Source organism: Oenanthe melanoleuca, chromosome Z (genome assembly GCF_029582105.1).
Source record: "Oenanthe melanoleuca isolate GR-GAL-2019-014 chromosome Z, OMel1.0, whole genome shotgun sequence".
NCBI classification, from domain to species: Eukaryota; Metazoa; Chordata; class Aves; order Passeriformes; family Muscicapidae; genus Oenanthe; species Oenanthe melanoleuca.
This window is the reverse complement of record NC_079362.1, coordinates 61,480,312-61,496,556: the sequence shown is the minus strand read 5'-3', so window position 1 is coordinate 61,496,556 and position 16,245 is coordinate 61,480,312. Positions and strand designations below refer to the sequence as shown.

The 16,245-nt window shown below is 38.0% G+C and overlaps 1 protein-coding gene across 2 annotated transcripts in view; it reads left to right on the top strand.

Annotated features, from left to right (window-relative positions):
• Positions 1 to 16,245, top strand: part of PARP8 (poly(ADP-ribose) polymerase family member 8) — a 114,211-nt gene that overhangs the window by 59,142 nt on the left and 38,824 nt on the right. For both annotated transcript variants that reach the window (XM_056514241.1, XM_056514240.1), the window contains exons 6-10: positions 2,997 to 3,074; positions 7,642 to 7,736; positions 10,963 to 11,023; positions 12,019 to 12,109; positions 14,895 to 14,961. In XM_056514241.1, the coding sequence (XP_056370216.1) occupies positions 2,997 to 3,074; positions 7,642 to 7,736; positions 10,963 to 11,023; positions 12,019 to 12,109; positions 14,895 to 14,961 (392 nt within the window). The remainder of the gene's footprint in view (positions 1 to 2,996; positions 3,075 to 7,641; positions 7,737 to 10,962; positions 11,024 to 12,018; positions 12,110 to 14,894; positions 14,962 to 16,245) is intronic.

Here is a 16,245-nt window from a genome sequence, read left to right as displayed (position 1 = left end):
AGTGATGCAGTTAGTTGGGATAGAGATTCTCCTCCTATCCTAGGAAATATGTTTTTGGTGTTTCATTTTTTGTTCAACAGTATTATAGACCATGTTGGCCCTAAATATTCAGCTCTCCTGGAAAAGTACATAGTGTCTCTGTTACCTTTTAACCTACTGTGGCACACGAGGCCTCATCTCAATTCCTTCCTACTGTCTGCTTCTTCATATAGCCTGGAGCAATCCCACTGCACACTCCAGACCTCTGCAGGACTCTCCTCACTATAAGCAGAGTTTTGAGTATCAGGGTTTTCCAGGCACAGCTATTTGCCCTGTGCCTCTGGCACAGGTCTCTGACCAGTCTTGCTGAGACATTAAGAAGTGGCACTAAGGTGAAATCTTCACTTGGGGCTTGACAGTGCCATGGCCTCAAAGAAGGTGCACACAGGCTCCTGCCTCAAGCAAGAGACTGAGCATTGTCAGGAGCTCAGGTACTTGATCTAAAGTCTTCCTTTGGTCAGGAACTGCTGAGTTTCTCATCCTGGAAAATGGTAGTAAGCGTGCCTAGATGCTATGTGTGTATTTTTTTTTTTTTTTTTTTTTTTAGTAAATAAAATATAATTTTATGTGAAAAACTGCACTGAAAATACTTTGCTTCTACTGCCTCATAATTGTATTCAGTGCTCTGTGAACATATAAACAAATGTGGGAAGAATTTACCCATTTCCTTAAAAGCCTGAAGTATAGTTAGCTTCTGTGGGACTGAGTTTGAGCTTGTATTTTGTTTCTAGTTGAATCAGGTACTTAAATGTGAAAGTACTGAAAAAAAGCCCTCTCTAAAAAGTACCTTAACACAGATGATTTCTGTTGGCTAGACAATTAGGATATGGTGGGTTTGTCTCTATTCTAATGTGAGAGGTTGATGTGGAATTTTTGTTCACTTGATTTCTGTTTTGAAACAGACTGCCTTCTGAAGTAATTTTATTATAAAACAAAGAATACTAAAGTTATGTAATTTATTTTCAGTGAAGTAGAAGCAGAAATTATTTTTATGCCTTGCCAGAAATTGCCATGAGATTGGATAAATACACTTTCACACTGTATGTATACATACAGTGAATAGAGCAAAAATTTAGAGGCAGAGGTAGAAAAATGGAATTACAATGTCTGACCATAGAAATTGGTGATAAGTGTATACACATACTGACATTTATGGCTGTGGAATTTAGGGGTAACTTCTGCTTTTTTAATTCATATTTCTGATTTCTGTTCCACTATGACATGTCTGTGTAGGACAAATAAGAAGAAAGGAGTTAATACATTATGTTCAGGTTGAAGGGAAGTGTTAGGTTGTGGTTATTTTCTTTAAAGAGCCGAGCAGCTGCTGGTTGCTATAAAGTTGTTTATTGTAAAGGCACATCAGTCTTGAAAGGCACAGAGTCACAAGTGTTAAAGCCCATGCTAAAAAGTTTTTGGTATAGAGTCCCAAATAGCAATAAAGTCCCAGGTAGAAGTAGAACCTGCTCCTGTTGGGATCCTGGCAGGGCCGATGTTGCTGTGGCAGTTCCTGTCTTTGTTGGGCGATGGTGATGGCAGTGGGGAGAGAAGAAAATCAAGAGAGCAGGACCAAAAGCAAAAACAAAAAGCAAATCTCTCCCCAATGCATAGATTCTTATATACAAATTACCCAACAAGCTAAAAACGCAAACTCGAACCATTTCTTCTTAATCTATTAGAATTCTAGTTTCTTAGCACGCCAGGTTACAAATAAACTATGCATATGGTCTTATCTTGTTCTAGCTAAAAAATGTAAGCAATATTCCTACTGTAGCTTTATTATGTCTAAAACTATGTTCCTGGGGTCTCTACAGAAGCTCCAGTATCTAGACCATGTTTATCAGCCTTCACTAGAACTCAGGCTTCTACACTGGTATCCAAGACCTTCACTCTCTAAAGCACTTAAAACTCATTCTTACTTACTTAAACTTACTTACTTACTTATTCTAAAACTTAAACTTACACCTCTGCTTTATGTGTGAGTGGCTTAATATACTTCAGTTCATGCAAAGGTTTTAATTTAATCCCTGCACTCTGATTTCTCTCTGAAGAATTCAGAGAGATTCTTGATTTACAAACTCCAACAGGGAAGAATTATGATTTTACCTGTGTTCTTTTGGGGCTACTAGTCAGCATAGGGCATAGAAATCACACATGCATTGTGGGAAAAAAAATTACTGTCTCTCACAATTATATAATTATAAGTAAAGGTTCCAGTGGTGGGAAATGGAATATAACATTTCATCTCATGCTGAGTTGCAGTCAGTACCAGGATCAGTTCAGTTTACTTGATGATACTATTCACAAAGCAGCCTGTTGGAGCAGATTTTTCTTAGGTAAGTGTAGGACTTTCTGATTCTTATTTTTCACTGTTTCAGAGCATAGCTACTCAGAAAATTAAGTTTGAAACTTTCCTGGCACCAGGATGGAACTTCTGTTAAAAATAATAATTAGGCAGCAGAGTGTCAGGTTTTCACAGAAGGAAACACTAGATATTCCATGCTTGGACTTGGATTATTTCCTGAAACTATTAGGGTTTAATTATGAAAATAAAGTAAAATAAAATTGTATTAGGTTTCTGACACACCAAAAGATTTATGTCCACAGCTAGTCTTGATGGGAGTTATTCTTTGTTTAGCAAGAGCACAGAGTGAAGCATCTCCACAAAGTCTGCTGAATTATCCAGTTTTTAAAAATACCTTGCTGTGTTTGTAACTGCACAACTATTATTTCTCCAACATATATCTCCAACATATATTCAAGGTGTTCTTATATACCCTGCATTTGGTGCTTTTTTCATTCTTAAAATACCCCTCTGGTAAAATTATACTAAAAGATCTCTTAAGAAAGGATGCTATGAGCTAATTTGCAAAAGCATAATTCCTTTAGCTACATTTAGAGCTATACATGCAAGGCCAACATATTACTTTTATCATTGTTAACTTTCCTTTTCCATTAAGGAGTCACGGCATAGCAGCACAGTTGAAGAAGACTCTGAAGGAGATAATGACTCTGAGGAATTTTATTATGGAGGACAGGTAATGCAGGAAATTTTTTCCACAAGTTCCAAGAAAGCAGTATTTGAAAGTTTTCATGTTCATTCCATTACAAGTTTATGATAATATTTAATTTCTTGTGGTTTTTTCAGTGTTGAGTAGAATGGCATGTGTATATGTGTACATAGTATTTTATGGCATAAATATTGAATGTGTTCCAAGTTACCATTATAACATATTCAAAATAAGATTACTTGCTTATTTTTGCAAAGCTTTAAGAATGGAAAAAGCAAATACACTTGAGAAAGCTTGAAAATAGAAGCTATACTTACTTCCAGGAAACAGATAACTGACTCTGTAAAGCTACCCCATTATTAATACAAATGGGAAGTCAGGCTGGATCCAAATCTATTTCCTTCTGAAGAATTGCCATTTTTTAAAGTAAAGGAAACTGCATTTTTATGGTGAAAATCGTTATTACAAAACAATTTTGGTCTAGGCAATAGTCCATTCTTTTTCTGAGCTCTAGAGTAAAATTCACCTTGAAAAATGCTGCATATTTTAGATGATTGTACTGCTCTGTGTCTTTCCTTCTTGGTCCCTCAGCAGAATTAATTCTTACATTCTCTTGTGCATTGGGAAATAAAAATCTTCTCATGCCTTTTTCTTTTGCAGTGTGCTTCATACTGCTAGTCTCTTTATTCAGATTTCTGTTATTTTTATAGCCTCAGTGTCGCCCCAAGGAATCATTCCTATCTTGTGTTATTAGAACTGTTTGTTTCTACGAACGTTTTAGCGAACTGCGGTCGCTGTTTGTGAAGGCTGTCCCTTGCCTGAGCCTTGAGGCTGAAGCCATCCGTGCCCTGGGTGCCGAGCCAAGGCTGCAGGAGCACGCCAGCAGTGCCAGCAGGGTGGGTCGGTGCAGAGAGCGTGGGATGCTGGTGGGCAGGACATCGCTGAGCCTCTTGTCTTGCAGAGCCAACAGTGCGGTGGGGTTAGCACACGGAGTGCATGTTGAGGTGCTTTACAGCAGAAAAAAGCAAAACCAGCAAAAAAAACCCACAAACAAACAACCCCATGCCCCTGAAAAGCTGCTGAAAGTTATATTGAAACTGGAACCGAAATAATGTATTTTCATTGTCTGAAATAGCTAACGTGGGGAATTGACTCATGTTCGGTTTAGAAATGACTGCAGGAATTGCCTCCCTTCAGTGCTGACTCCTACAGCCTCATGCTGGGGAGTGCTGGGGACGACCACACACATAACTCACTGCAAAGAGCAATGTTTTATTTTAATCTGCCTGAGAGGAAAAAGCTTCTGATCTTGTCCTGTTGTGATGAGTCGCGTGTACTTGCTTCATTTTTCAACTCTGAAGAAAGAGCAATAGCCTCAAGGTGAAGGAAAAGGCAGAAAACAGCTGGGAGTGCTTATTTCTTGAACCAGGGCTGATACATTTGGTCAAGGATGCCTGGCAGTGCCCAGATGAATTAATAAATATTAACACTGCCTGTGAGATACGGACACAGATAGCAGTACATCATTTTGTAAGGTGTAAAAGAGCTGTGTAATTGGCAAGACTGGTTAGAATTTAAGTGCCTTATATTACAATAGGAACTAGATTATATTGCATTGTCTTCTCTATGAGGTAGATTTTATTGAAGGAATAGTAACTAGCAAAAAGAAAAATGAAGTCTACAATAAAAAAAATAAGCCGATTATTACTATCCTGAATGTGGAATATTCATAAGCAAAATATGGTGAACAAAAAAAAAAAAAAAAAAAGAGACATCAGAGAAATGTATTTTAAAAGAGGAAAACAGGATGTGTCTAATTTAAAATTTCGTGGTCAAAAAGACAGAAGTCTAACAAAAACGTTTAGAGTTAAAAATATTACTGAGACTCAGAAAATAAATAGGAAATCTGGTAATGAGCAAAGTCCCTTGAATGACAAAAAAGTCCTTTTTCAAGCAGTGTTTGTAGGAGCTGTAAAGTGAGCACTAGGTGTATGGGGGAGACAAAAGATTTGGCCATAAATATGGGGAGCAAGCAAGGCAGACTCCTTCATTTGAGGCAAGTGTCTGCCGTGCCCACAGAGAGGGGGGTCAGAAATACTGACTTTAGCAAATAGAGGGAAGAGATGCCAGTGCAATTGTGTGCAGTACAGTGCAAGGAGGGAGGTCAGGGATAATTCTTAGCATTTCTAAGTGGCTGCAGCTGGAAAGACAGAGCTGCTGCTGCTGCTGATGAAACAAGGTCCATGGAAGATGGGAATTGGCATTTGATGGGCAGTGTAAAGAAGATGCAACATTTTGCTCATAAATTAAATGTTTGTATCCACTTCCTAGGCACCTCCTTGTAATCCTCCCTAAGAATTTAATGGATAAATACTTTAAAGTAGCTAAGTGGTTCAATAGTCTAAGACCTATTGATTTTCAATGGGATTTAGGTTTGTAAATCACTTAATCTCATTTTTAAAAGCAACCTTTTGTCAAATAATCTGAATAAGGTCCCAGATTAAAAACGGAGACTCTCTAAACATAGACCTTTCAGTCATACAGAGTTACCAGATTTTTTTTAGCTTTTATATTCACCTTTTCTGCAGCTCTGTAAGTTATTTCTTTGAATCTCTATCTTCTACATTTGCAAATAAGAACAGGAGATGAAAACAGAAATACTACTGCCTTTGACACTCTCTCTGCATGTCTCTTGTGCTTCAGCTACAAGACATACTTGAAAATGCAGAAATACAAAAATCTGACAGCCTCCTCTGCTTATATCAGTATGTCTGTGGCACTAATTCAGGGGTGGGAAGTACCATACTGTGGTGTTAAAATTTGCCAGAGCACTGTTTTATTTCCTTTTTGAGTTCATAGGCCCTTACCATGAGAAAATAGATCAGAAAAAAACATTATGTTGAGTGGTATAGCGTTCTGCATAATGTTCCTTTTGTATTTTACTGTTATTGAAACATTAGACTGATTTAAAAATCTGGTTAAGGACCAACAAATGTGGCAAGTGCACCCCAGCTACGATTTGTGAAATGATTGCTGTGCTTCCTTTGGAAGCAGGACAGCAATTATTTACGCATCTTTAAAGAATTCTTCTTTGAGTAATGAGCATGTAAAATGGATTGGTTTCCCTTTACCTAAAGTGAAAAAAAATTACAATAACGATTTTCTTCCCTTGCTCTTCTACTTGGAAAATTGTTCTGACATGCCTGCCCAAACAAAGGAAGGATACTTTTTTATAACCTTCTGGTCATTAATATCATTGGTATCTCTGAAAAATACATGTCCATGCCACAATGATGAATTCTGTGCCTTATACTTAAAGAATTAGTCTCTGCTGATTTTAAAATGCAAAAAGGTGATCATCTGATTATTATTTTAAAACTACTGACATTTAATTAAATTGAATAGCACATCTCTAAGTATCAGAGTTGACAGTGTCATAGTTTCCTACAGATTTCGGTGTACAAATGGAAGAAACAGTACTGCAGTTGGATGTGGCTCTGCAATAACAAGAATTCTCTGCAGGATTCCTGTATAAGGTTATATATATATGTGTGAGTCTAAAGGGATAAATGGCATTCTGCTGGTTTGCTCTCTGAATTTGTCAAAGATACAGACCAAATCCTACGCTCCTCTCTGAATCTGTTCAAATCTGGGGAGTTCATTGACTTCTGTGGAATTACTGTCATTCTAATTGTTGCAAAGACATAGATTTAGTCGTAGCCAAGACATAAATTTTTAGTCATTCACACAATCAGGATGATTTTGCTTGAAAAGAAGGTACTAATAGACAGATGATGAATAGATTGTTACATGCCCAAAGAGGTATTTTGGACCTTGTAGAAGATAGGAGGATATTGATTATTTTGACTTCATACAGTCCAACCAAACCAGCTCACAAGTTTTGCTTTTTAGTTGAAAGCACGAACATAACTTTTTCCATTTTTCTTGTAGAGTTTGAAAAAAAGAAGGGGTTTGGTGTCTAGACATATACTTCTTTATGCCTTCTCTGGTGGAATACTTAACATGGGAAAGTGTTCCTCTAATTTACTTTTTTCATCTCATATTATTGCACTGGTGGGCAGAATACAGCCAGTGACTAAGCTGAAAATGCAATTTAGATGCTGAGGTTCTGGGTATAGAGAATAGTTTCATGCTTCTCTTGTGCCCAAGCCATTCTGTGTCTGGTAATACGAGAGTGTGACAACAAACAAACCAAAAACCTTTGTGCTGTAGTGGTGGGACTGGGATGACAAGCCTGGGGACATCTGTTTCTTATCCTACTTAACATTTTTAAAATACACAAATGTCGCAGAACAAACCCTGGAACAAAGTAGGACAGATGGATGAGTCCTTCACAGCTTCCATTCCCACAAACAGGAAGAGAACCCTCAAAACACTCCAAGGCAGAGGTGCCTGCTTTGAAAGTCTTACTGCTTTAGCAGATGAGGTGGCCTCAGGGTTTCAACTTGTCCCTTCTGAGTGTGGCATTAAGGAATCTTAATGCAACATATTTTACAGAGGGAGCTTTCAAGAGTCTAAATCAGGTGCCAGAAATTAAATAAAGAACTCCCAAGATACCTTTTTTCCCCGACAGGTTAGCTATGATGGAGAACTTCACAAGCACCCACAGCTGGAGGCTGATTTGACAGCAGTGAGAGAGATCTATGGACCTAATGCAGTATCTCTCAGGTATGGCATTGACCTTTCTGTATCATGGAACCTTTAATGTTTTGGACTTTGAATTCTGTATGGACCTTCCCTGAGTGCCAAAGCACAAGTCTTTTCTGGTGATTTCTGCATGTTGTGTGACAAAAGCAGGGAGCACTGCAAACCAGCATCAGTGCTGGGTTTTTGGGGGCTGTTTTGTGCTTCAGCATGGTTACAAGTGTTGAGAACAGCCCTGTTCTAAAATGTCGTTGGCTTTTGCAGTTCTAGTCAGGCAGTTGTGTTTTGCTGTAAATTACTATTCAACATTTCTCTAAACCCTTGTTAAACTCTTTTTCTGTCATATTCTGTATTTTGCCCTGGAGGTGAACAAGAGGAATGATAAGAGATTTAATAAATACTTTCCCTAGGGAACAACTGAAGGAATTGGATTTGTCTACTCTAGGAGAAAAGGAGAGGGAGAAGACACAATAACAGCTTTTCTTCTTCAAAAAAGCTATTTGTAGGTAGAATGAGTATCAAATACTTTGTGTTGTCATCATGAGAGAGACATGATCAGAGGTTAGGGAAGTTTTCAAACTGTGGGAATCTAGAGTATCCTACGCAGGGAAGTAGTGGACCCTTGGTCAGGTATGAATTGCTCAGAGTAGCTGCACACAAATTCTGGTATATATGAATGTGCATGATTCTGCCATAGTGCATATCAGTGTAGGATATATATTTTATTATGTCTCAGGTATTTTGTAACTTCATTTTCCATCAACGTAATCTTAATAATTCCATAAAATTAACAGGTAGGTAAGATGTAACAGACCTGTCAGATTCAAGGAAAATATCAAAGCTGTCATACAAACCAAGTAAGAAGAGAGGGCATACCTACAGCTATGGTGTACTATACATTTTCAGATTAAATGGAAATTTATTACACTTCAAGAACTTGGGAATTGAAATCTGAATAGCTGTATATAGGTTTAGGAAATGAATAAATGCTTATATACTAAGCTGATAACTGTGAAATTCCTTTATGCTCCTAACCTTTCGAAAACTTAAATGCATGTATTTTATCAAATCAGCTGTTCACTGGGAACACTGCGATCCCCTTGAGCTCACTATAGTAGAAACTGGCATCTGTAGCTGCTTTTAGCATGTGTTAAACTTCAATGCTTTATCCACTCTGTTGCAGCTGAAAATATTTACAAATTCCTGGAAATGCACCTCACAGCTTTAAGCATTCATTTTCATCTGTCTTGCACAGCTCCACTTCTCTAAGAAGAGAGAAGTCTGACAAGGGACTGAGAGACACATTTCCTAGGCACGTTTCCTAGACAGTTGACTCTCCTTTCAGTAATCTCCTGCTGTTACAGAGTCTGTTTTACAAGTAAAAGTGAAGTTTCTGTACCTGCATGCTTTTCACCACTGCCCTTAGAAATCTGGCCACAAAAACCCTGAGCAAGTGATCCATCCAGCTGATCCAGACTTTTGTATATCTCTTTACATTGCTTATTCATTTATGGCCAGAGGACCTCTAGGAGTGTCAAAATCAAGATATGTTGATGAAGCCATTGTAAGATGTAGTTGTTGGAATAAAACATGATCTCCTCATGCCAGCTTGGGAAATTAAAACTAGAGTTAGCATCATGTGTCTAAAATCCATCTTCTAGGATAGTAGTCGCGTGGGGCAAATAGATTTCAGTGAATATGGAGATGTCACAGTTAAAACTAGTTTTTATCTTATTCGCTCTTCACTAATATTTCTGTTCCATTAGTTTAACCATTCCTCTGTTTAATTTACAAAATTATTCTTGTTTACAGCCTTTTGAATCTATTATGCGAGTAACACCAGTCTGCATTCATAAAAATTGCATAACAATGTTTGGATCTTCTGGAAAGTGAACGAAAAAGCCTGATGGCACTGTTGTGTGGGGTAGTGACTAAGCCATTCAGTAGGTGGAGAGCTTCCCTGTTTCAAAGCCAGTTTTCAGTGAGCTGTAGGTCAGCAGGTGCCTGTGCAGCTCTGGGTGAGGTGACACTGGAGCAGCACTGACGGTGGCTGGGAAGTCTCCTGTGATATGGTCCTGTCCTGCTGTTCACCTGCCCTGTGTGTGCCATGTGTGGACAGACCTGATCTGGAGAGAGACCTTGGGTTTTCCCTGGCCAAAAAGAACAATTGGGTTGCTGAGTTTTGGTGGAAAGAGCTCCCTCCACCAAACTTCACAAGAGCTCAAGCGATTTACAGTGCAAACTCAGCCCTACCACAGCTGAGAGATGGCTTTGGTAGGAAACAGTTACATTTTGGTAGGAAACAGTTACATTTAGTATTTCAAAACTGCCTTATCAACTGGTTTATGCACAAGTGCTGCTCTGCACTCAGTCAAATTTAATAGAAAAGCATGGAAGTCACTGTGAGAAGAAGCATAGAAATGTAGTTTTAAAGTTAAAAACACCCTAGTGACTGGAAACTGACGTATGCAAATTTGAGAGCTGTACCTTTACAGGATTGTCCACTTAAGTAATGTAAATGAAACGGAAAAATATTTTTTGTTTAGGTGTTTGAATAACTATTTTTCAGGAGTCTTCAAGTACATTGGGGGAGGGCAATCAGAGTGAGTCAGAAAAGAACAGGCAGAAAAGTCACAGTTTAAATGTAAGATTTCAGATGGCAATGAAATACATCTTAAATCTGAATCTTGCAATACTACACACAACAGATGAAAAAGATAACTATTGCCTTGAGCACATTACAGGGTAGTATTTACTTTTGGCAAACAAGTGCTTGAATGTATGAAGCAATCCCCCAGGTATAACATGCCATCCTCTAGGCTATGTTGTGTTTGTTTTCAGTAGTTTATCTGATAGCTGTTCTTAGGTTACTAGCTGTTAATCTGAAATACTTCTGAAAATTACCAAAGGGTGTTCTTGTGTCATAAATGGGAGCAGCATGTGACTGTTAATTTTTCTTTGTTCATCTGTGCAATATGTGAACCAAAATACATAGCAGCAATGGAGAGATTTTGGGGGAATTAGTGGAAAAGATTTAGCCTGTTTAAGCAAGATCCTCTGAAAAAAGGTTATAACTGCAGCAGATGGTCACCCACTGGGAATATTGATCCTATCTATGTAAATGTGTATTTTATAACTATTCTGATTTTACCCATAAGATAATCCTTTATAAAATCTTCCGTCTTGTAAGTACTCCTGCATTGAGGAGTATCTTAAAGAGCTCTAATGCAATGTAATTATTTCCTTTCAGGGAATATGGAGCCATTGATGATGTAGATATTGATCTACATATTGATGTTAGCTTTCTTGATGTAAGTAATCTAATTACAGAATTACATAATGAACATTAATATCCATTTAATTTCGCTACACATCAGACTTTCTAGACAACCACTGACACTTGCCTTTTTTGGAGACTTGATCTTCACAAGTAGGTGTCACATTATTGATTGATACGTGGTGAAAAGGTTTTCTTTCCTTTTTTGACCATATTATTAAAATGCTGTGTTAGGCTTTCATTTGCCACATGTGTATTTCCTTCCAAACATTTTTTGTGAGTGGTAAATGCTTTAGTAAATATAAATGAAACACTGTTATTTTTATGTTAACCTAGACATGAGTCAGGTGAAGGCACTTCCCAGTCCTGAAGGGAAGAGGACTTTGTCAGGAGTGCTCCTGTACAGTAATTAGAGAGGTTTGACTGGCAAAGGGACAGTGGTGCTGTTTGTTGTCTGGCAGCATGGCTTCTCTATATCTGTGCAGCAACTTCTTGGCCTCTGTATGAAGAAGAAAAATGAGAGCTTTTAAGGGCATCATTAGCTTCTGCACAGATATGTCTTATTTTCAGGTCCACACAGCACATAAGACAGTTATTGAGCCTTACTAAAATGTTCAGAAAATCTGATCATAACATGAATTATTTAGAGCAATTTTAAGGAGCAACAGTTTCATTGGCCCTTAGTTATGGGGCTAATTTCTATTCTGTCTTGTTTGCTCCTTTGCTTCTCAGCTTTGAAACAATACCTGTAGGTGGATGGGAATGTGTCTGTACGTGCAGTGTTGTGTACAAACCTCTGCTCTGTTTAAAGGAGGTCACTCCAGGACTGGAAGCAGTCTGGCTCTGCTCTTCAGGGGATGTTGACTTGCTATAATTTGTCCTGAGTCTAAACTGTAAAGTTGGAGTAGATACTAAACAACTGGGTAAATGGAGGGATGTGTGGTGTTTATAGCAACCTAAGGCAGACTGATAAAGTAGTTCCTCATAATGGCTGATTATGTCTGTTGTTTTCTTTTTGTCTTGAACTAGGAGGAGATTGCTGTGGCTTGGGATGTAATTCGCACAGAGCCTATCATAGTGCGACTGCACTGTTCACTTACACAGTACCTAAATGGTCCAGGTTGGTCAGTGTATTCTTCTTGTGCCTTGTGTAGTGTCCACTCTGAGCCGTGGGGTAGGCACTTACTCACTATCAAGTCTTTGACGCTGCATGTGCTCAGTTCTGCTGCTGAGAGGAGTCCTGTTGATTGAAATTAGGCTTACATATATTTGCATGGCTAGGCCGTTCCCAGTGACACAAGCATCTAATTCAAACTTTTATAGGTTGATTTTGGGGACTTGTTTTCCTGATATCCTGTGAGATGTGACTGCTTCCCCTGGGCACCAGGGTTAAGGAGTAAAGATTGGGAGTTCCTAATATGTGATTTCCTCATTTTTGAAATCAAACATCATCTGCACAGTTGGAATATGACTGACAGTGGAGACATACCCAGACCTATGCAGCACATTAACATTAACATGCCCTTCTTAATGCAGCTGTGAAGAGGCCCTTTCAGCTTCTGGTTTCTGTATGTGAATTCTGGAGATCTTTAGATTTGAAAGAATTTTAAAGTGAGTAGAGGCTCCTCATGAGAGAAAAACAGTCCATCTTATGAAGAATCAGCTGATTTTGAAGATTTGTAAGCATTCCTATGCAGGAGTCAACTTCAGATCTATTTTACAGTGCAAGTCAGACTCAGTTTAGATAATAATTTGCCCAGCCTTGGAGACTTGCAGTACAGACTGTCACTTCAGGGAGAATTCTGCCTCTGGAAAATGAATAGATGTTTCCAGTCCTGTTTAGCAAAATCTGTCCAAATGAGCTATTTCTATAGGATATGTTGTCTGATGACACTAACTATAAGCTGTATTCTGTTCATTCACATAAGCATTTCATTATATCAATCCTTTTTCCCCCTTGACTTTGGTCTTTTTGTCTGTAGTTTATTACGGCAATCGTTTATATTAATATATAAATCTTAAAATATGCATTTGTGATAGCAGGAAGCAGTGTCAGTATTCAGAACATTTCTGTCAAAATGTAATTTAAAAAATAAAGAAGTGCAGCAAGTAAGAGAAGGTGAAGCGTGAAGAGCAGCATGCAGTGAGAAATGGGAAGTAACAAGAATATTTATTGTGCATTGCTGGCAAGGTTAAGGTGGGAAACACAGCTCCCAGTGCTGCAGCTGACTGCTTGTGGGAGTGTCTGAGTTCTGAGAAAGGCAGGAGCAGGGCCACAGGCAAGAGCTTTGCTGACGTTGGTTTTATGAGCTCAGCTGCTGATGCAGCCATGTCTCTTTACTCACTAACAAACCACAGTGAGATGCACCATCTTTTGTGTTAATTCTGTGAATTCCTCTTCTGTTTTCTTGAGAATACAGGGCCAGAATTTTATGCTGTATCTTTTTCTACTATACTACATTCTATTGAGTGAAAAAAAGGAGCACAGTACATTCCAAAGCACAGTGGAGAATATGACTACCACCATGGAGCTGTGTAATATACTGATTTTAGAGAGCTCTTCTAGTTAATAGCTTGTTTCAGTAGTGTCTGTGTGGGCAGTCTGTCCCTTGTGCCTTAGAAACCTGTCTTAGAGAGGATGAATCAGCTAGTGGAGGTATTGGCATGTCTCCTCTGAATGTAGAGTCTAGACAAAAATTTTGGTCTAGATGTCAGATTTTAAGACTGCTGATTGTAGGTATGATGATTTAAAGTATTGCCCATCCCACTAGCCCCCTACAGTGTGTCTGAAATTTGACAATCCAAAGATATTGCTACAGTTTATGAAATCATTCATCCCTTTTGAAAAAAATCATCAGTTTGTATTTAAAAGATGAGTTTATATTTGATGTTGTTTGAAAGGTAACTTCTGACCTTTGAACTAAGTTAAATTGCATGGCCGAGTTAGATATATTGTATTTTATCATCAAATTTAATCTATTAAAGCAAAATTAAAATGAACTTTGATATTCTGAATAAAATTTGTCTTCCTGAGTGGTCAGACTAACATCAAAATACTGATGTACTGTTTCTAATAAAATTTGAACAAACCCCAGTTTTTTGTTTTGATTTCTTTTTTATTTTACTTTAGTCATTATCACCTGATGCAATACAAAATATGCAGTCTGTTCATGCTTGTAATATGCTTTGGCTGTTGTTCTGCCTTGCAGGCCTGCAGCTCTCTCAACAAGTGCTGGATTCCATCTGCCACTTCTATCTAGCAAATGTTATTGAAGGATTCTAGTAATGCCACTAGCTATTTTCCAACCTTTACCCTTTACATTTGCAATTTCTGGCATGAGTATGGATATACCAGTTTTAGGACAGGCCTTGAGGAAATTTCAGGCTGATCCTTGGCCACTAGAATTCACATATCTGGCACTTAGATGGTGGTTTTAGATTTTGTCTTAAAACACCTCAGAAACAAAATCCAGAAACTAATAAATTCAGTTTCAGTCTGGGCTTTCTTCATAGCCACAGGAGCTCTACTCTGTATAGACTATTTACTTGGGAAGAATGTTTAAAATATTAGGTGAGGTATCAGTCCAGATACATTTAAACTGATGCTGCTTGTTACTTGCATAATGTGTATGTATAAAAGGAGACATTTTTAAAATAAAATGGGTGGGAAGAGATACATTTGGGAGACTGCCATTTGTAAAATTGTAAATTATATTGGCTGATATTCCAAAAAGGACCATTCCTTTCTTAATATGCTTAGATGACATGTCTACTCTTGCCATTGCTTCAATTTGTCTGTAGTCAAGCTCCACATACAAGAGGGTCCTTAAATAAGACTTATGTGATCACGAGTTTGTCATTGCTGTTGTCAGTTCATGAATCAACAAAATATCCTTTTTCCCTAGTGCCAACTGTGGATGTATTTCAGATCTCTACTAAGGAAAGATTTGGGCTGGGACATCAGCTGAAAAAGTAAGTCTAGGAAAGTACAAACCCCTGTTATTAGGCAAATATTACACTCTTTAGTTTGCAGATCATGTCAAGTGGAATAAAATTCATATTGTCATAAAATTCATAGGTTGGTTGTTGGATCAAAGTATCTTGAAGTTGTTTTTCAGTAAATAAAAGTCATTATTTGCCATTTCAAGTTTGAGTTTGACAGCTGTTGATGAGAACCTGGTTTGTGTTGTTAGCCAGGCTTTTCTGTCACATTGGTGCCTTTTAGGAAGTAAGCTATAAAAGTTATAAAGACCATATGTAGGAATGTTCAGTTTCACATTTCTGCTTAGATGGTGAAGCATCTGAAACAGGAGTCTTTTTGAGCTTCGTGCATGCCCTGAGGGGGCTATGCTTTCATGGTTGCCTCTAGGATAGGAATTACTGCAGTAATTAGGCCATCCATGTTTTGAGGACAAGATGGAAGAATAGTAAAAAAACTGGCAGTTTCATGTGGTCATAGTACAACTCATTTTAATACAATTTTGTTGAGTCATCTCTTTGCATATGCTTTTGTACATGTAATAAATTTTTAAATATATAGGCTTTAGTATCTCATCATTACAACATTAAGAAACCCCTGAAGGGAAAAAAAATCCTGTTTAGTCTTTTAAGAAATTCAGTGCAACATTTTCATAACCTTACAAATGAAGCAACTTATTAAAATCTCTATGGTACATGACTTTGAAGAAAAAAAAAAAAAAAAAAAAAGGAATTGCTTCCCTGAAATGAATACTTTTAAAATGTTTTGCTATTTTTGCACCAGGTAATTATTAAAGGCTCCCATACAACATTTTCAAGAACATAGCTGCACAGTTCACAACTGAGCAGGAATAAGTGAGCCCAGTGGTCCCTCCTGGCTGTGTCAATGGGATATTTCTTTTTCACACCAAATCCCACTTTTTATCACTATTAAGACCCCCACTGCCAGGTTAGAGTCAGAGAACCAGGTTCTGCTTAGCCATGCAGATGCAGTAGCTGGATTTGATGCCCTTGACTCAGTTTGTCTCTAGATCTCCCTGAGAGGTATAGTCTGGATAAGTTTTGCAGTTGCAGTGGTTCTTTACACAGACTATTCTCATTAAGAGTCCCATGTTAAATTAGTTCCATGTGGAAACAAAGGGTTTCTGAGAAGCTGGGGCACCCAGTCATTAATCCACATACACAACAGAAAACTTCAGCTGTAGAGTGAGAACATTGCATTGTCACCTGCGTGCTGACCACTGAGACCATAGTTAAAATGAGTATGTCCTGGCTGGA